The sequence below is a fragment of the Anser anser genome (assembly GCF_964211835.1).
Source record: "Anser anser genome assembly, chromosome: 6".
Classification (NCBI taxonomy): domain Eukaryota; kingdom Metazoa; phylum Chordata; class Aves; order Anseriformes; family Anatidae; genus Anser; species Anser anser.
Window position 1 is genome coordinate 7,136,940 of NC_139726.1, and position 22,078 is coordinate 7,159,017.

Consider the following 22,078-nt stretch of genomic DNA (forward strand, 5'->3'; position numbering starts at 1 on the left):
TTACATCGAATTACCAGAACTAAGCTTAAATTTCTGTAAGGGGCAAGCTTTTGCATTGAAGTAGATAATGCTAAATAATTCACCAAAATCATTCTTGGAGGTTTCTCGGGCTTTGTGCAGTAATGGTTAAAGAAAGACTTTTCAGTGACTTCGATATCATTTAAAACTCACTCAAGCCACATTAATGATTCTTATCTGCTCAGCCCTCTTCAGATACAGAAAGTTTCTTGGAAAAAAGCATCTCTTAACAAAAACCAGAAGCACACGCATATATATGAAGTATTCGTACATTAAGATTTTCTTTGATACATACATCTTGTGCAAATATTCTCTCTCTAGCTCTCTGGTATTCTTCTTCACGTTCTTCTATTGATTTACTTCTTCTGTCATCTTTTAATCGTATTCTCATCTAAATTAAGTGATAAAGTGTCAACTTCTACATGAAAATAGTATAAATACACAATCATATATAACAAAGCGAAGGGAAAAATAACCAATATGGATTTACCTGGTTGTCATCTTTGTCTAAACTAGAGTTATCTCTTTTAAGGATGTACCGCTTCTGAAAATCATCACCCTTCTCATCCTTTATATGCTCACAAAACTTTTGGTCAGGTCTATGAAAAGTTGTTAGAAAAAAAAGATTTATGGGCTTGTAAACATACACTACACACAGCGGAACCAACTGAAATGCATTCAATATATTTCACTGTCTAACAGAAGTGACAGATTTTGGTCATCCAAACAATGAAAAGGTACCAAAAATATACACTGTTGTGTATGCCTAACAACTCCTGTTCCTGAAACGTAACAAACCTGCTTTTAAATTTCCTCCACCTTCAAAACTTTTGCTTCAGTTTCCAATTAAGGTGGCAAGCAACCATGCCCTTGGGGAACCAGACGTGTTCTTGAATCCAGACTGGTGCCATGCAATGGATATTGGGCATGCACGGAAGTGAAGATAGGTTTTTTTTTCCTGCTACAGCTGCAATACCTCAGTTCATTTCGAGGGAAAACAGAAGATAAGGAGATATAGAGAGGAGAAAGCACTGAAACTTTGAAGATTCTAAAACAAAATTAAGCAGAAATAAGCAAGAGAAGAATGATACAAAAATGCAGGAAAGAAAGAGCTTCACAAGACCATAGTGAGAGGATGAAGCAACTATATATATTCTTTCGTTACTTCATCTACATTGTGAAAGAAAATGAGGTATTTTGCAAACTCGTCATCAAATTTTGATAAGAAATACCTAGACAACAAAACTACTACTATTTTAAGAGATGATCTCAGACAATCAGGAAGAATTTGCCTATTAAAAGACAAAACATGAGTATACTCTTCTGTTTACTCTTCGTTACTCATGGCATTTATATAACATCGGGAGATCTTTTTCTGTAAAACAGCCAAGCCTAACTATTAGATACTGGATGCCCAAACATAATTAGCAGGCATTTCAGAGAACCTTTAGACTGTCTTACCTCTTTCTTTTAAAGGTCCCTGAATTTACTGCCCTGCAATCACCAACTTCCCACTCCACTGAGACGTGCCAGTACGCACTGGGTTGTTGATGTCAGTAACATCACTGATCGGCGCTGGAGCCGGGAATCTGCCTATGAGGAAAAGGTAAGTTTGGTTTTATTCAACATGGAGCAGATCTCCAAGGTTTTCTTTCTAAATTCTTATTTTATATCCAAAGCGATTTAAAATAAGAATACTGAAAACATTAAGACTCTTAATGTCTGCAGGTTAGATGAAATGCCTGCTAATTAGTAACTACACCTACAGGGGGCTTCCAGAGGCAATAGGCTATTTTAATACAGTTTAGAAAAAAATTAATTCATCTTTTAATAGTTCTTATTCCACACTTCAATGTGTGAATCTTCATCCTAGCGATGATGGTAGATGCTAAGGCAACAGATTTGAAACGCATGGCTTTATAATTATATGCCAATAGAGAATTTATAGCCAAAGCAAAAACACATACATGAATACATAAATTATTTAACATATATTTAAGCTCTACATGTTTTTCTAAAAACTTTGAGGATGAAACTATCTACTTAATTGAAATTTCAGTGTGGTATATTATTTTAGTTCTGCCGACTCTAAAATGAGGGTGGATAATTAGATTTTGTCCCTCCAAAACTATGGATAGTCTATGGAGGCTGGGATTAGACTGCAGGAACTGTGAACTCCTATTTCCATGCTCACATCACAGTACTTAAAATGTTATGCAAAGCCAAAACCAGAAACTAGGTAAAACACAAAGCTTTATCATACCAACACATTAGTCCTTCATCTTTCTGAGAAAGAACGGGAGACAGAACAAGCGGAGAAGACAGAATAGCTAGGTCCTTAGAAAGAAAGTGTCAACTACATGAGTTTTGGAGATGCTGTGACCCCCACGCTAGTATTTTTAAATACAGATTTTTCCAACAGTTTTTCCAAGAACTCCCCAGCTGTCACAGCAAACTAGCACGTCATGAGCAGTTAACCTGGCTGACACTTGCACTGTCAGAGATGACTGAGATGTCTGTCTTCCTTGCTACATATATTTTGTAAGGCTTTTGACTTGTAGGCAACATTATTCCAACAACAGATTTCAATGCCTGAATTTTCCCAGTAGATTTTTACAGTACAAATGCCAAGCCTGCAAGTCTGTTCCCCAATGTTCACCCTGTTAGAAAGTGACCCTGTTCTAAGGGCTGTTCTGCTTTCCAAAAGAAAAAAGAATGTGTTTGAAGTCGGTGTAAATCTTTAAACATACAAATGGTTGATATAAATACATATTTTATGGAAACAGTTCACAAAGCGTCTCTGCAAGAAAAGCAACACCACCTTAATCTACAGATAGCATACTTTTTCCTCCCTGAATTTTTAAACATGAAGCACATCACATTATCTGGAGCATAAACAGTGAAGATCTCAGAAACATCTCTCCTTGCTGCATGCTTCCCAATGAATAAACTTCTACTGTTAGAGATGCAGCATCACTGCACATCCCAAGTGTTTAACCTGTGTACCAAGAAGTTTTTTTTCAAGACATTTACACTTACATTCTTGTATTGCTAGTTTTATTTACTATGACTGACTTCCCACTCTGGTCCACGTTGTGCTCTAATCCAAAATAAGCAGCTACCCTGTGCAACAGCATTCTATGGTAAGATGTCATTGGGGGAAACTTTTTTCTTGGAACTCTGGAAGAGAGGAATAGTAGCTTTATTAAATAAACAGGAACGCTCTTCAATTTTTTTCTCCTATAAGAGTACAGTACTTACTCATTATTACCAATGAAATCTAAAATTTCCTGTTCTAATTTCAGCAGCATCATTCTGTCCCTGAAAATAAAAACACAGCAGCTCACATATGAGACACTCCAATAACTGCAGCTGTATTCACCTTAAGAATACACAGATAACATCTGTGATCAAGTGATGATTGAAGACTCTAAATAAGACCACCGAGTCTCAAATGCAGGATTTTTAGGAGAAACTATTCATTCTTCACTAAGCTGTATTTTATTGAACCCACCTAACTGAAACAAGCTGTTCTCATCTCAGAAATCAGAGTACGAAGACTCTCCAAGTAATCTCTGCCCAGTGGGCTCAATAGAAAGCACAGTCATTGAGAAGACTCAGGAAGAAGGGAAGGAGTGACCAGGTTGGTTCTCGCTGGGTAGCAAGATTTGCAGAGGTCTGAACTGACCCTTGGATTGTGAATCACATCACAGGATCATCGAGATACACCGTTGAGTAAAGCACTGATAATGAAAAGAATTACTACAACATACTTACAAGCAAATGGTTAAAAACTGGCATAAATTGCAATGTGTTGAGATGTTGAGATAATATGAAAAAGCTTAAACTCAGGCTGACTTATAGGAACATTAGCTGAAACACCGTAAAATAGTATCTTAAAAACATTTATGCCAATTTCAATAAGTTAACATGTAATGAAATTTACTGTCCCACAGCTGATAATTTGCATGCATCAGATAACTAAGCTTCCCAGATATTGCATGAGTAAAGGCCTATAGTAGGTCTTCATCTGCAATTCCTATTTTCACTCTGAAGATTTATGACTTCCAATATGGCCAAAGTAAGAGTCTAGCACAGGCCTGTGCTTCCTAATTTTACTCTATAGGACTAAAAGCTGTTGGACACTTATGATAGCATCTTCTTTTTTTTTTTTTTCAATAAAGTAGAATCCCAATACATTATCACATGGGAAATACTAACTATAATATGAACGAGTAACAAATAGCAGTGGAATATTTTTTTGCGATAGCAGCACAACTACAGCAAGTTTATTTCTTGCCTTGTATGTACAGCCACGGACCTAGTATTAAACCCTGTTTAGGAAAAGAACAAATGACAGACAGTGTACTCCAAACCTCAAAGCAACCAAATCATGTCAACTCTTCCTAAATGATAGACTTGGATAAGGTCAGATTTGGTTTCTGATGTGCAGATTGAAGATGTATATACCTATGGTTTATATAGTACAGCTTAAAAGAAACTCCTTTGTCTAGAAATTCATTAAAAGGCAGATAAAAGTAAAAGGTACTTTGGTATCTAACAAGTAGATGCTAAACGAGTAAGTTTTAGAACTGAATACAGAAGAGACTCTAAAATTCTATCAGAACTCCTTATTTATTTAACACAAATACCATTTAAAATAGTTCAGTGTCCTGAACCTGCATTCATATAACACACAAATTACAGCGGACTGGTGTTTCAGATAGCCTCCATAACAAAAACTCATCCTAAATAAATGTCTAACACTACATGTCAGTGAAGAGGAGGGATAAAAAAAACAAAAAGAACAGAACAAAAAGTGGTGTTATACCTCAGGCAACAAGACGACAGAAGAACAAAGTTAAGTTTACTGATGCTTACCTGGGATTGTTTTTTAATGTATTTACTAAAAATTCATGAAGATCTATACCAGTGGAATCTGTGTATTCTTGGCTGGAATCTAAGGGTAAGGGGAAGAGAGCAAAATTACACTTCGCAAAAAATATATATTTTTTTCCAATTATTGCTGAACATATTATTTATGGATCAATACTAACTAATAGGCATATTATTCTAAATTGAACATTTTTGTTTTCCAGAGAAAAGGCTCAAATAAAAAACAAAACAGAAAACCCAGTATGACCTCCTCAATTCTCCAATTCAAGTGTAATACAGAAGGCAAAAGCTTCAGTAACACCGTCAATCTATTAACAAACTGCTAAACATTTTGAAGCAGCATATCACCTTGAGTCACATCATGTCCATTAACCCTCCAGGTTTTCTCCAAAACACTACACTGCACTGTTGCACGCATTTCTGTGGACCACTAGCTGATGTACAGAATGTACTGGATGCCGCCCAAAGATACTGTAAGTTGGTATCTAACAGTTTATCCATCACTATTGTTCTGTACTATTAAAAACACTTGTTCTATTGGTCTGGCTTTCACAACATGATGTTTGAGAACTTTCAGAGAAGTCTCACAAACGTCTGATTTGTTCCAAGTATTTCCAGGTTACATTGTGTCACTGAAAGAAATACTTCTAACACCAAATCTTTCCTTACACCAGAACCTTCCAGAGTTCTGTATCCCAGAATTAAAAGCTAGAGATGTTTTAATAACTTTTGGAACTATATTTCTTCCAAGAACTACTCAAGTGCCAACCTCTTAAGTTATGCACAGCTCAAACTTATGCCTTGCTGTTCCAGGTCTTTTTGTGGTTAGTATGGAGCACAGTCCTTGCAAATTAGCTTTTATTAGCAATGACTGTGGGGACTACTGCACAAAGAAGGCAAGATTCAGTGGATGCAGAATCTATGCTGATTTTTTTTTTTTTATTAGAAGCAACAGTGCCAGGAGAGTTCAGTCTCTTGGCATAGTGGGAAACAGGGTGACTAAAGTGTTTGATTTTTCACAAACGAGACTGAAATCTTTCCTGGAGAGACTCCAAGTCCATCTGAGGACAGGGAACCTCTAGTTCCCTAAAGAAGAATGACAGTGAGTTCCTTGAGCTCAATACACTATCAATCCTCCCCTAGCATTGTCAAGAGAACAGAAATGAAACCAAGCAAGTCTAAGCATTTATCTTTTGGGATTACTTTTGATTCCAAGGAGGAAGAAAAAGAGGCATGCCTGATAAAAAAAATTGAATAATTATTTACCTTCATTTTCTTAATTTGCCAAGTGAACAATAATTCTGTAATAATTACTGGAAGATTGATGCTTAAATTCCATCATAATATATTTTGGCATGTCTTAAATTGAAGAGTAATTAACCTCCACGGGTTATGCTGGGTGTATTTACAACAGCTTAGACATTGTCACTCACTCTCAACTCTTCACCATTACTTTTTTTTTTTTTAATTTCAGAAGGTGGGAATGTACTTTAAAGGTTAGGTAAGTTAGCTCTGATACAAAACACTTACAGCATTAGGTAACATGGACAGAGACAGTCTTCTGTCATTAATTTTGGCAGTTCTATTCCAGATTAAAATGAATGAATTCCAGATTCTTTCTATACCCAGGACATAACCTACTACCTGATTAACACAGGGATTAGGCCATTTGATGGCACTCAAGTATTTACTGGTGTGCAGACAAACAACTAATTTCACCAACAGGTATACTAAAAAGACGGAGAAGATTTGAGCTTGTCACATCTTGGCAGGTGCTAACTATAAAAATGTTGTCTCTTATTTAAATTTAAGCTAACAAAAGCCAGAGGAAAGGGGGCCTGACTTTTCACCAAGTGACAACTCCATCCGTCCATGCCATATTTTCATCTCTATCCATATTATATAGATACTACTCTCTGGATATTACTACCTCTATACTATTTTCATACAGGGAAAGTAATTCAGCTTTGCAAATCATCTTCCACATGCAAGTCTGGACTATCACGTATTCAGGTACACAAGATACAGTGAAATATTAATCATTAACATGCATAAAAATCCACTGCAGCTCATATACACAAAAATCATTTTTTAGTCTTAAGAAAACAATATATTTTTACATTAAAATAATTCTAACACTTTTCCCAAAGGTCACCTGAGGTCATTAATAGATTTTCTAGAAAGTGTGATCTTAAAAATACAAATTAAAAACAGAATGACAGATAGCAAACCTCTTGATAACATTTTTCTGGGCAATTTATCACTGGACTTTTCCTTTTCCGTTTCATCTTTTGCAGGCTTTTCTTCTTTTTCAAAGCAATGTGACAACTGGATTTGAATTTTCTCCTGTCAAAAGTAAAAGTCAGTCATCATGGAAATTACTTCTAATGATACATATCTGCAGGACAATTGTTCTGTACTATATCACCTGCAAAAATGAAGAACTAACAAGGAAAATAACTGTCCTCATATTCTTTCTGATGACACATATACTTCATGCAAACAAAATGAAATTATTTATCAGTGAATCAACAACTACAGAGAAGACATAGAAAGTAATATACATATTGTTGAATTTACACACACTTCCAGGCCCAGACTGCCGTTTCAAAATGAATTTAAACTACCTTGAGACAAGCGTGAAAGCATTCCAGTTTTTCAGGTGCACAAATTTTATACATCTACTTTTTTTTTTTTTTTTTTAGGTAACACACCATCCACAGTGCTTGTTTTCCTCCATTACTCATAGTTTCCGACTATAACAACCGGCTTCAAGTTTTGATTTGGTTTATACCAAGAAAAAACATTAAAACAAATGTTGCAATTTCTAAGACTGACCAGCATTACCATACTTGCAAAAAAAGAAAAAATTTTTAACAGTACATCAAGACAAAACTTGCAGACCGTACTGTCATCAAGGCTTAGATTCTTATCTTTTCATATATTTTGACAGAGTAGCTTTGTGTGCAATCATCTCAAAAATTCACTTTTCTACACAAGTCACTGAAGTATCATGAACCCTGTTTTCCAAACTTGTCAAAAAAAGCGTCATTTAAATTAAAGTGACAAAATGGTTCCCTAATTAGTAGGCAAGAGTCATTTTGTTCTTCATGCCTTTTTGTCTTTAACAAGACTGCTAAAACAAAGGACTATCATATTTCAGACAGCAAAACCAGAGGGAGTAGAGAGAAATGGAGAAAAATTCTGCGTCCGAGTGATGCTAAGAGAAAGGATAGCAAAGTCCTGTGGTAGCACTCCCCCACTCCTTGTATCTGGAAGTCCCTCAGACATTAGTTCTGTTCCCCTAGAAGCCAACTCAAGACACTGTCATCACCCCTACCCACGAACCTCTGATTCCTCCCAGCCCAAGCCACAGACCTGTCCCACATGCAAGTTTCCCTTCCACTCCTGACTCCTGCACCAAATCCTTTCCCACCCAAGTCCTCACTCTTCCTTCAAGCCCATTCTTACCCACAGAGGCACCTGCTGTAAGCTTCTCCTGATGTCTTACACCACAGACTTGATCTGACAATTAAAGCCAAGGCTGAAGACTGCTTCACCTGCAAACGCATCTCTGCATAACCTGCAGTAATGTTCCTCCCCGCCCTACCTAGCATAAACTGCTCGCCACCTTGGTTTCTTCCGAGCTGAGCCGTAGGAGCCCTGCACTAAGGAGGCTATGGTTAAAAAACAGTTTGAATATACGTTTGCGGAGTTACAACTGTTTCAAATAAAAAAAAGAGCTTAGCTGAGAAAACTGCCAGCTCTCCCTTTCATTATGAAATGTTCCCCCCCCCTTGAATGTTCTAATTAAACTTATTAATCCATCAGCACCCTGCAAAACAGCACCACAAGTGTGAAGGCTTCTCAGCTTCTATGAGGTTATCTATATCCAAGGCTGATAAAAACCATTATCTTTCACAACTAATGAACTCGTTAGCATACTTCTTTACTGGTCTTGAGAATTCACTTGGCTAAAAACATTAAAGATTCCAAAACAAAACTTTGCATTCCTCACCTCATACACATAAACACAATCCATATAAGCAAATTATTTTTCACTATAAAGTGCATTACATGCTGACTGTTCACGTAGTAGCTACATAAATACTATTTGAAAAAGAATAAAAGAAGCACGGTGCATGTGCTATTAAGAAATTAATTCTGACTCTCATCCACCAATGTAACGTGCTTTTCTCCATTTTTCAATGTTCTATAAAACTATTAGTAAATTAAGGAATTTTTCATAGTCTGATTCTGACTTTCCTTTATTAGAAGACTAACTGGCTACATGAAACCTACCAAGAGTACAAAAAAAAGCATGCGGCAATAGTTTAGTTAAAGGGCTTCAGCAAGTAATCATTTTCATACTTCTTTCCCCACCAAGTGCTAAAAAAGGAAGAGCCATCTGAGCAGCCAACTCTGCTAGCATCAATTCGACTTCAAAGTGTGATATAGAACTGTGTACCAAAGGGCACTTTCTTGTGATTTCATGCTATAAAAAATGTAGCATCTAATTAAACATGACCTACTTCATGGGAAAGCTGCTGAAAAATATTTTAGCCTCTATTCCTTAAAATTCTTTTAATCCCACCCTGGTGATAGCTGGTCTCTGCTAGCATACTAATTTAACAGACTCTTTATGGTGACACAAATCACCTTCCTATCTGAATTCCTCGTTGCAGCAGCATGAATTGTCACCAGATTTTGGAATTTTAAAAAAAAAAGTAGCCAAACACTAAAGCAGAAACCTCCAAACCAAAATCATCGTCTGAAAAATTCCTCCAGCTTAATACACTTGGAAAAAAAAAAAAAGAGAAAGTATATAAGCATTGGGAAGCATTACTGAAGGTTACTGAAGGACTAATCAAAGGTCCTATGTCCTGGGTTGCTTCACCAAGAATCCGAATTTACACAAGTCAATATAAACTCACTAACATTGCAGACCCTGTTTTTTTGTTGTTGTTGTTTTTTTTTTTTTCTTTCCCTTTGGGTTGTTTTATTTTGTTAAAGAAGTTCAATCTTTCAAAGATTGATTTACTTGTTAATAATAACAGTAGCAGCTCATTCACAAGAAACCAGCCCTTTCTTAATAAGGGCTGAAATTGATCGTGCTTTGGCTAATGTTTGTACTTTGTATCAGAGCACACAGAGGCAGAACAATTCCAGCACCTAAATTTAGACAAAGGATAGCAAAAGAATAAAGAGCTAGTGTGTTTTCAAAAATAAAAGCTCAAATAAATCAGTTATGGTTTTCTTCAAGCAATAAATTGGCAAGCTTACACTTCGATAGCACCCTTTACTTAAAGGACTGCCAGTGCTTTTCAACAACTAAGGCACAACACTGGTGAGGTTTTCAGTTCCTCAGTAACGAAGAGTATCTTCTCCCACGTTGCAATTGCTCCAGAAAATACAAACAAGTATTTCAGAAAATACATTGATCTTCCAGAGGTGATTTGTCTGGTCCATCACCTCCTCCACTGCAGCCTTCTGAGGAGCAGCAGGCAGCAGAGGCTTGCAGAACTACTGCTACACCTGCATATGCCGAGGAGCTTTACACCTTGCAAAGAGCTGAGGCACAGCCGTGTGGGAGGGGTGACTGTGAACAGTCACAGGGAAGACCACAGAGTTATCCCAACACTCACACCAGTTCCTGCTTTCTGAAGACCAAAAATTAGAATTCTTTTAAGGATTATCAGCAACTTTATCCTGAATTTTATCCTTCCTGACTCTTAAAATCCTTTTTAAGTACAAACAGAAAAAGGGAAGCCGTGTTTCAGTTGCAGTCTCACTGCCACAACGGAGCAGTGACTTTTCCAGCAAGGGGAGGCACTCGCACACTTTATTCCAACACTGCCAGGAAGGGCTGTGCCATACAGCCCCTCACCTCCCACACACACATAGCACGCTTCCAGCATGGGGCTTGCAGACCTGCAGATTGCTGCTTCCAGAAGAACCCTTCCACACTGTTCCCAAAAACCCTTGGAAAAGGAAGCAAGCAGTTGAAGAAATTGTCCGTATTGTTACAGAAGGTCACACAAAACCTGCGGCCACTAAGATGTGCACTGCAGCATCAGGGGTTGCAACAATTTCCCACTTCTGACTCTCCTCTTAACATGCATTTCTCTATTCAACCCAGAATAATTCAATTTGTTCTCTCCATCATTTGCATAGTTACTGGGATCCCTAAACCACTTTTTTCCTAGATTACTGTTTCTAAAGAAAATTTGCAGCCTGATCTAGTTTTCTTTCTTAATATACAGTCTCATTTATGACATTCATTCTGTGCAAACTTAGATTATCCCACAATTCAATTCGTTCTGCAGAACTGGCCTTTACATCTCTTCCGCTGCTGCACTAATTGCTTTCAAGAAGCACTCAGCACTACGTGCAGCTAAGGAGAGACTCCCCCAGGACACTGCAACAAATGCTACCTGCAGAGAACGCTTATAATAAGGCTCTGATATTAAACCATTAAATACAAGGTGTCACATAGTGCTGGAGTTCTAAAAATCCTCCTGACTTACATTTAAAATGTGCTGTGGATGAATAGTTCATCAAATTAGGATTCTCTCCTCTTATACTCGGATAAAGTGCTTGATGCAGCAAAGCCCTACTGCTTCAAGCCTGAACTAGATCTCTTAGTTTAGGCAATCTTATGGCAAACATCGCAACAGGAATATAAATCATGGTAAATGGCATTAATTTTTCTGTTCGCTTTTAAATTCCTACTCCACTTGCTGTACCAGACTTAGATTTTCATTAAATCAGCAGGCCCAGTTCCAAAATTTCTCCAATTAACTTTTCAAGTATCAGTAAGTATATTAGTGAAGGACTGAGGAAAAAAACAACACTACTTTCAGTTTTCCCAAGACCAAAACCTAGACACTTGACAGTTCATTCTTCATAAATTTTAACCCGTTTGAGTTCTCAACCTCCTTTCCTCCCCAAAACTGAACTAGAAGTCCCACAGCAATAAACCCTCACTTGTTGCTATTCTACTGTTTCCTTCTGCTTGTTAAGGAAAGCGAGACTTCTCACAAGAAGACCATTTAGAAGCTTTTCAAATAACAGTGAAATATTTCAACACGCTTCACAAGAAAGCCACTAAGAATCATTTCACTTTTGTTAGGAGTGAAAACAAGAGCAGCATGAAAATCATTCCGGTGTCTCTCATCCATAGCCCAAACTAAAGCTAGTAACAGTATTTCACTCTAAAGATACAGACTTCTATAAAAGCAAAATCAGAATAGTTAGATTTAAAATTCTCTAAAGCTTTTTACATATTTTGTCCGTTATTTAGGAATTTCTTTGAGTATGTTAAAATATCTTAACAGATTAGTCTCCAGGCATACCTCAGGCATGTGTTAACCAGCAATTATGAATAACATGCAGAAATTCTGTCAGAACACCAGAACTTACAGCCACTTACATCTTTAGATATGAAAAGTTGTTAAATTACGCCACATATTAACACAACGTTTGTCTTAATGATGGCACACTGCATGAAGCAGTTTGTAACCGCCAAGTGCACTGTAACACCAGAAAGCTGAAACGACTAACCAAGCTCCCCTTTTTCTGTTCCCCAGATATCAACCATTATAGCTCAGAAAACCACAGCAGCAGGCTCTTTGCCAGATATTACCACCTCTGTTAAAACTGTATCAAAAATAGTAATCATCATCATATGGCATCTGCATATTTAAAGAGTACCCAAAAGACCTTCTTTTGAACGGTAAATTACTTTAAATTGTTTCAGAAACTTCAGTAATGTGACTTTTACCTGGAAGTCCTGTGATATTTCAGCTGTAGGAGGTGGTGGATATTCTTCACATACAGCAAGGCTCCGAACTAACTTTAACTTTGTGTTTGACTAAAGGAAAGTATGTAAAATTAAAAACTATGGCTTATAAATATTATATAAATATACCATAAGCCGTTATTTTTCCATTCATGTTATGTAAAACAAATTGGCTGAGAACTGCATTTTTAATGTTTTCAAAAGAATAAATTATTTCCTTTAGGAAAAAAATACCCAAGCAATTGCAGCTTTTGAAGGCACTGTCAGCACAATAGAGCACATCTAATGGAAAGTAAATAAAATCGTTGGGAAAGTGCTTCTCTCCATAACAATAAAAAGCCACCAAAAATATAAAGGCAAACCACAAAAGCAGACAACTAGGCAAGGCAAAAATCCAACAGAATAAAACAAAGCTTCATTGCCAAAAAAATAAAGGATGAAACTAAAGGCACTTTTCACAAAGTAACAAGGTTTCATCAAGCATGAAGGGCTTCCTTAGCATGCCAGCACACAAGGCTACTGTACCTTCGACCTTTTGGCTGTCTGTCCAAAAGACTGCACTGGCCGCTGGATGATGGGCACAACAGAAAAGGTTTATATTACACTTAGCACTTCAACTTTAGCAATGCAAAAGACTGCTTAAAAGAGAAAGTTTTAACAGTTATTACTGACATGGTGGTCAAGTCTGTGAAAGGAACAGCAGGTGCTTTTGGCTGAAGGATTATATGCTCTCTTTTTCATTGTGCTTGTCCTTGAAATCTCTCTCTCATTTATCAGCAATAGATATTACAGAAATTTAACAGGAAGTAAGCATTGTTCTCGGTCAGTAAGATCCAGGCTGTTTACTCTGTCCGCTCCTATGTTTAAAATTATCGTGTCCTAATTTCCTTGGCAACATGAATGGTTTTTGAGTGTTTTTTTTTTTTCTTTTTTTTTTCTTTTTTTTTTTTCTTTTTTTTAAATTTCTTCCCATTTCCTGAAACCTACCTGGAAAAATGATGATATGGGAGAAGAAGGGGAAAAAAAACCAACACATTGCCTCTACAAGGAAATCTATACTAATAAGTAAAATATATTTTAATATATATTTGATTCATATTAAAATATAAAAGATGATTAGGAGCTATAAAAACCAACTTTACAAAAAGCTGCTGGTCAAAACTTTCTTTAGCTCAGTAACTTACTGTGCACAGATATATCTTTATCTACCCAGAACCCTTTTCCCATTAATAGTTTCTTTAAAAAAAATCAAAAATTTGCTACAGCATGCATGATTGAAATGTATATTTGATCAAAGAAGTGTTTGTCAGGTTTTTAACTCCATGGTTAAAATGCATCCCCTTGATACTTGGAGGCACTTAAAGAGTGGCACAAGATAATGAAAGTACTGGTTTCACTACAGAACTAAAACTGATGGATACACAAGCCTTTAACAGAATTGATTTTAGTGAGCACAGGCCTAATACTTGTAAGTGAAAGCTAACACTGGAAATACAGTTTCAAGTGTTGTTTAATGGACAACATCCCCTCCTTTATGAAAGGGGAATCCTTCCAGAAGCAAACTAAATGAAAACCCAGTCTGAAAACTACACGAAGAAAGCAAACTCTGCCCTAAGCTCATACAAAAGGCACTTGATAGACATCTGCTCCTAATTTCTTGCAGGAAATACATGTTGTTGAAAAACTCCTACCCTAAATTGAAGGGTTCAACCATGTCAAGTCAGAAGAACAGCTCTCTCTCTCTCTCGCTCATTTTCCTCAAGTATCAAGTATCTTTTTTTGGATGTTGACCCAGCTTCACTGAGAAGCTCATTTAAATATCATTCATTTCACTGTGTAACAGGATTTTAAATAGCTGTGCGGAAAACTGACTGAACTGATATCTATTTTTTTTTTTTTTTAAGGAAGCTTGCTGAGATTCTGAGCAAAGTCAGTTCAACTTTCCCCATACCTGGAACAATACAAAGATGAAGTTTTGTTGGTATCTGTAAGTCATTTTTTCCCCCTCAACCACCTATGCTGAAAGCACGCCCTGTTTACTGAAAGCTGGCACTTTGTATCTCCCTGGCAAAGTTTGCATTATACCAAGCTAATGAGCTTTCAAGAACTGGATGATTTCCCAGCCTCTATCAATTAATCCAGCATCAATTATCTTAGGTGGGTTCAAATCAAGCTGTATAAACATAAAATCAATCAACAATGCTAGTGGGATCCTCAGTTGACTATCAAAACAACAGGCAGAAGGAACTACTCAAGAAATTGTTTACCTCTTGCAAAACTCTGGAAGCTTTGAATCCAGTACATAACTAAAAATAGTCTAACGAAGCAAACACCCTAGATCCACCATTTAGGTCGGAAAAAAGTCAGCTTAGTTATACAGGACATAAGACATTTTTAACTAGCCAAATAGACTTCTACGATTTACTAAAGACATATATTCAATTACTTTTAGAAAAACGATTTAAAGAAAAAAAAAAGAGTAGAGAATGTTACTGGAAAGCAGTTCTGTACAAAGCACAGATCTCCTCCTCACCTGACCTCAACTCAGTAAATCCAAATCAGGAATCCACAGCAGTCAAAGGAAAGTGTATTTGTTTATGCCAGATAAAGTGAAGAAAATATCTCAAAATTAAATTGATATACTAAAATTGATATGATCCAGTATCAAACCAAAATATTTGTAACAACGCTTAAAATGAGTATGTTTTTCAGAATTCAGCCACAATAGGCTCTGGTTGACAGTACATTCCTTTATGCACTTTGTGGGCTGTATCTCATCTTCCATTTCTCTTGCAGAATTAGAATTTTGATTCCAGGCTGAATAAATCATATGTCAATCATACCACATTCCCAGTTTCTTGAAGATGGGTGTTTGCAACCCATGAGGAACAAGCAAGATAAGGTATTCAGGGTAGTAAACGAAAGTATTTGAATACTCTGGTGCTCAATTTCACGAGCACCTGACAATTTTTAGGAACCAATCCGATAGCAATAACACTGGGGACAGCCAGGGGCAGGGGCATTGCAGGAAGGAGCGGTCCCAAGTTTTAGGGACCAGTCATTCTCCCACGACTGAAATGAATCAAACCTCACAGTTGCACATGAGATGAGCGTCATCCCATCCATCGTATTAACATCTGTTAACCGGTGACAACTTTCTTATGCCTTGTAAAGCCATTCTTTGCCAGCCTCAATTCCGTGCCTTCCCGGATGACTAAAGATGTCAAAGCCTGCAATACAAGCCTCCGCAGCCAGCTCTCACTGTGTAGGATAGGCACCAACACACCTGGAATTTTAGTTCTGATTTCTGCATTTGCTAAGCTTTGTTCCTATGGTACACCTTTATGTCCCCAATTGTAAAAACAACTTCTAGCCATTTTAGAATATATATTCCATAGTGAGTGCAAGTTAAGCAACTTCTTTATAACTGCAGCTCTCAGAGTTTTACTGACATGAGAAAACACGGTTAATAAAAGCTACATTAAAAATATATTTATGCTCCACTTAAAGTCGCTATAGGCATGATATCAAGACACTTTAAAAGCAAGTGTTGCAAAAAATTTGCATAATGAAAACAACGATCTGGTTTTTGCCTTAAAAGGTTTGTGTTTTTTTTTTTTTTTGAGACAAACTACTGTGGTTCACTTCCATCTAATTAATACAATGCAATCAACAAAATAAAGTGGATGTTAAGATAGTTTACTGAACACATACAACCCTATATATCCATGCTTTCAGTGGAAGTATTTGCGTGTTCTTTTTTCCTAATTACCCCACAGATCATGTATATTAACTACAAAGTAAAGATCTGGAACATTTACATCCCTTCTTCTACCAAACTGTGCTGTCCAAAGAAGCTAGATAACAACAGCTGAGGCACAAGAACGCAAATTCAGAAGCAAGAAAAGCCTTGTGAAAAGGTACTACACAGATTTCTGCATTACGCTTGGGACATTTCAGAGGTCAGACACGACACGGCAGACCTGAAAAGAGTGGTCTAAGGACTTGCAGTTTTCCATCCTTTTACTAAACTAGGCCTCAGTTTTAAATTCAGATAAGGGCTACATTTTTAACAACCGTAGTTAGCTTGTATAACACCGAAGGAAAAACCAGCATGGTGTATGGTTACTTGCGTTCCTGTACTAGTGAGTGGTGACAGCAATTTTCCGTGACACAGCAGAGGATGACTGAGAAACAAAACTGGAAAAATAGTTTCACTATTGGATGCAGAAGCATTTTGAACGGTTCAAAAGAAGCTGATCAGAATCTATCTATTAAAAATTAGTAAGTCGTGTATTTTGGAAACAAAGACATGTAAATTCTTACAAGATCAGAATAGCTGAGGAGGCAAAGAAAGGCCTCACAGAACTCAGCTGTGGAACAGAAAAAAACAAAGCTTTGTGCTAGTATGGAAGGAAGAAGAATGTCAAAAAGCACGTCCAGTTGTTAAAAACAAACATTTCACCTAATTTCTCCAAGGGACTAGGATATTTGCTTAATTAGTATAAATCAGAAACAGAATTACACCTACTTAATACAACATTTACCTTGCTCCTATCAAACAATGAATGCACACAAGTCTTGCATTCACGCATCAGCCTCCATCACTCGGTAAGGTTTTTTTCTTCTCTTTTATTCTCCACAGTTTGCAAGTGCCTTTCCTGTTACACAGTAATATGCAGCTTGGTTTGTCCCAGTCTTCTACTGCCTTAGTTATCACCATCCACTAAGGATCTTCTATCCACATAGCAGTGATTATTTTTTATTGCAGAGATGATGGCAATTAAGATTAACATTCTTCTCCCCGCCCCACTCCATAGTGCATGGATTGTAGAGTAAGAACAAGCCTGCCTTTTCTAGAATAGCCAGCATGAATTATTAGAGAGGTGTTAAGTATTTTTTCCTTAAAAAAAAAATGAAATAAAATTCCTACCATGAATAGAAAGCTCTATCATAAAAACCCCACCCCACAACAACAAAAGAACACCACCAGCAACAAAACACCTCCACAGTGCTGACCATGTACTCCTCTGCAAGTACCTTCCACGCGTGCCACTGATTTCCAGTACCATTTGAATATCACTTAATTGCAATTTTAAACTATGACAATTCAAAAATGGTCCCTAATAACCCCTGTATCGGTTACGTTACTTTCACACTACCTAAAAAGGCTGTGAAAGTTGCCCATACACTGAGACATTTTTCTCATTCACGCTGTACACAACAGCTAAGTGGGGACTAGTGCACAACATCTGAAATCAATCTAGAATTTAGAGGCAAGCTTGTATTTCAAAATGTAACAACCAGTTTCTCAACTGCCAAGATTCAGAAACATACCTGAATTCAAACCACAATAGGTTTAGACAGAGAAGCAATCAAAGCTAGTTTCTCACTTGACTGTAGAGAAGTTAAATAGCAACTTACAAAGCAAGTATATGCCATATGCATTTGCACTATCAGCGATCACAGTGCAAGTAACATTAACTCACTGACTTGGTTTATGTGCAGTTGCAAAGGCCTTAAATGAACAACATTCTGCTTCAAAAACGGCTGTCTACCTCCTACTCTGAAAATCCTCATCCTCAGACCACGGTTTTTAATTACACTACTCATGTAATGGCAGCGCTCTGGTTCTGATGGACACTCCTAGACACAACGTTCACATCAACACTAGATGAAAAAGACAGCAAAGCTGCCTGCATCAAGAAGCCTTCATTACACAGTTGTACGGTTCCTAGTGTGCATGCTAGATAATTATTTCCGCCACCGGATATTACTCCCACACAAGACCAAAACCAACCAACCAAAACCCCCTGTCAAACAAGCCAGAGCCAAAACCCACAGCCACTGGCAGCTTCATTTCTCTGGACAGGAACACTTGTTTGCAGGAAGGCCGATTTGCCTCTTGAGCCTCATAAGTTTCCACGCTAATACTTGTTGAATGAGAAAATGTGAATGAGTTTCTTCTAAGTTACTGAACTGTAGGAAAATAAACCTTAAAATCATTTTTAATGTTGACTACTGGGATATTCTGTTGATTAAAGAGAGTATCAGCTCAGCCCTAACATCCACCAATGTTCCAGTAGCAGTTATTTCTCATATGTTACAGGAGAAGTATTTCATTTTAAGGATTTGCTTTCCATAAAATTATCTATTTACGCTGATGCCAACTTTAATAAAGACAGCAGATATTAAAGAGTAAAACTGTATTGTTATTACAGTGGTTGACAAGATTTATTTGGAAGCAATTTAACCTAGCAAACAGAGCTTACCTCACTCAGCAGAATATTGAATTGCTAGTCATGAGCAAAACTACTCCCCAAAGAACATTTTACTCAATTCTCAATAACAAGAATCTAATAAGCCACTGTCCTGGTTTTGCAAGCCACAAGAGAATACTGGCATACCCCATATCCCAATCACAATTTTTATCAGAAAATTTTTTATTCATAACCCACAGATAAAAAAAATCCTACAGAAAGTTAATTTCTTCCAAGCCTAATTAGAAATCTGCCCCTTTTCCCAAGTTATGACAGAAAATTTCAGTTGCCTTTCTCAATTCACCTGAGGTGCTTACTGTCCCCAGTGACCATGGGCAGCCTCGGCCAGGAGTTAGCCAGTTTATGCCACACACAAGACACCCCTCTTTTAGGGCTCTTATGCATAAACACTGTGTAGCTGAATCTCAGAGGTATCAAACATGCTGCCATACCTGCTGAACTGGTGTTATGAACACTGCTGTGCTCCCCCTTAACACAAGATGTTTCCACGGCATTTCTCCCGTACCCATCTCACTTGAAATCTGATGCTGTTATTTTTTGTAGGTACATCTCCTACCTTACAAAGACCATATGTTTATGTGCATCAGCTCCTCCAGGTATGCAAGAGGACAGCCTAAGCTTTCCCACCTGATAGATTACATACCAAAATTGACGAGTGGTGGAGAACTGAAGGAAAGGGAAGCTACGGGAGTACTCACTAGCAGCCAAGACAGGACAGTAAGCCTCCATCCTACCCCACCATTGATGCAGGGAGGAAGGCTGGACTTTCTGCTGCTATCTAGGGCAGGACCTGGACCAACTGGCCTCAGCAGCTCCGCTGACTTGATTCCTCTGACACCTGGGGATTTGCATTACCTACATCTGCTTACTTTAGCTTTGTGCAGTACAGCTCTGCTCTAAGAGTTACACCTGAGCCATTTGTAGCTCGAGAGCTCTAGATTGATCACCACTACTCAGGGCAGCCATGCTGAGGAGCAACACTTACCATTTTAGTGCCTTGACCAAACCATATTATTACTAGATTATTACTGGTGCAGCACAGTCTCTGAAACTTGGTCAAGATTCAGCAATAACCAAAAGGTGATTTGAGTGCTAAGTTTTTCCCCTGTTCTGAAAAGATTTGACTCAACTTCACAGGTGCACTCAGGAGAACGTATGTAACGGACAGTTTGGCTTTCCCATGAAAACCACTTACACAACTCAAACAATTAAAAATGACTGACCCTCATGAACATAAATATACATTAATATAAATAGAGAAGTGAGGAAGAAACAATCATCCTACTTGCTTCCAAAAAATCAGCCAAGTTTTCCCAGCCTGAACCAAGGTAACATGTAAGAGGACCATGACAAAAAGAACATGACAAAGACTCATTTAACATGATATATTAGTGAAAAATAAAGTGAAAAGCTTCTTACCGGCATATCGTTTTTGCTATCAGGACAATTTTCATCCTTTTCCGTTTGGATTTGCTCCTGACTTCCTGATTTTATAAGGTTTTCATCTGGTTCTGTATCTTTAAATTCAGCTTCTGAACCCTTCATTGCATCAGTTTCATCTTTTACAGTAAGAATATCAGACATCCTCATTAGAAAAGATTATTTTAAAATTCTACAAGAAATATGGAACCTTTAGGACAAAGAAAAATGGGGGATCACTGAGTATTTTTAAATTAAATAAATGCATATACTTAAACAGCTATCCAAAATAGAAATGATTTCACTACCATGAAGATTTGCACTCCTGTTATGGTATTTCTCATTTCTTGTATCAGAGGGAAGGAGTGATCATCATCTTTTCACCACTTTTATCAAGAGGCATATAACCACAGCTATCTATGTAAGAGAACTAAACAACTACACTGTGGGATAACACTTGCAGGTTTTCCCTCCTGTATTTAAAAATAAACGCTTGAACATTTCAACGCTCCAAATCAAATTAGATTCTAACAGAAACAAGGGAAGATTTTCTCATTTGAAAGGAAGAAGGAATTACAGGTAGATTTACTTTGAAAGGGTTGAGAGTAAACAGATAAATGACAGTGTACCAAGAGTGCAAATACACTCATTACATTCATTACTCATTACATTCATTAAATCATTTTAAGTTTCCTGGCTGCCAATAACAAAGGGGCAAGTACTGAATGCAGGAACTCTCTTACATACGAAATGTAATGAAACTGGTCCTGATAAAATTAAGCACTCTCAGAAGCAATAAAGACAAAATAGCTTTGGCAATTATAATAATGACCATTATCAATAATTACTAATAACAATAATTTATAATAAATATAAAGAACTCTAATGATTAAAGCTAGTAACAGAACCATCTTAGTTTTCCCTAAAAAATACCAAATACAAATTATTCCTATGACTCAGTTGCAGTGTAAGATGTAAAATCAAGAATTCTCTATTTCTTTAAAGAAAAAGAATAAGTTCTGCATGCTTAAAGTCTTTTATAGGGAAATAATAAAAATAAGAGTATCGAAAAGTCTAAGCAAATATCTGATCTATTACCTGATGTGTTCTACAGTTTGGGGATTGTGGTCTACCACAACAATAAAATAAAATAATCCAAAGTTCCTTTTCACAGTTGTCAACCAAGATGTCAGTTGTAATGAACCATCTGGAATCTGGCAGGAGGAGTCCCATGTCCTTATCCCCAGTGTAGAGTCTTGAACAGAACTACGTTGTCTTGAATCAGCAAGAACATCCCTTTCAAATGCCTAAATAAACAAACAGATTTTAAAAATCAACAAAGAAAATACATGATAATTATGCTTAGGGGGAGGGGACCAACACAAAAACTAGAACTCATTTAAAGAAAAAATAAACAGAATAAATGTGCATTTCTCATATGACTTGCTTTAGCTAGCAGCAACAGCTATATTTTTCACCAGGCTTCCAAAAATATTTCTATATTACAGAGTTAACAAGTAGACATAATAAGCGTTTTGTTAGCATCCCTAGTGAAACTGTTTCTATAAACAAGCAGGTATCTTCCAGAAGAGTCTGAAAAGACAGTTTGTAATAAGAAACCCAGTAGGTGTGGAGGAGTAATAGCCATGAAAGCATAGAAAAC

At 37.1% G+C, this 22,078-nt stretch overlaps 1 protein-coding gene across 14 annotated transcripts in view; it reads right to left on the reverse strand.

Annotated features, from left to right (window-relative positions):
- R3HDM1 (R3H domain containing 1) overlaps window positions 1-21,653 on the reverse strand; it is a 50,732-nt gene extending 29,079 nt beyond the window's left edge. For 10 of the 14 annotated variants that reach the window (XM_083841270.1, XM_083841274.1, XM_083841269.1 and 7 more), the window contains exons 1-10: window positions 21,514-21,653; window positions 20,416-20,626; window positions 13,241-13,282; window positions 12,698-12,787; window positions 7,146-7,260; window positions 4,900-4,978; window positions 3,280-3,339; window positions 3,058-3,198; window positions 509-617; window positions 314-409 (exon numbers count right to left, since the gene is read on the reverse strand). In XM_083841270.1, the coding sequence (XP_083697396.1) occupies window positions 314-409; window positions 509-617; window positions 3,058-3,198; window positions 3,280-3,339; window positions 4,900-4,978; window positions 7,146-7,260; window positions 12,698-12,787; window positions 13,241-13,282; window positions 20,416-20,586 (903 nt within the window). In that variant the 5' untranslated portion in view covers window positions 20,587-20,626; window positions 21,514-21,653. The remainder of the gene's footprint in view (window positions 1-313; window positions 410-508; window positions 618-3,057; window positions 3,199-3,279; window positions 3,340-4,899; window positions 4,979-7,145; window positions 7,261-12,697; window positions 12,788-13,240; window positions 13,283-20,415; window positions 20,627-21,513) is intronic. The other 4 variants (XM_083841271.1, XM_083841278.1, XM_083841273.1 and 1 more) reach the window with 3 other exon arrangements.
- Window positions 21,654-22,078: the final 425 nt, after the last annotated feature.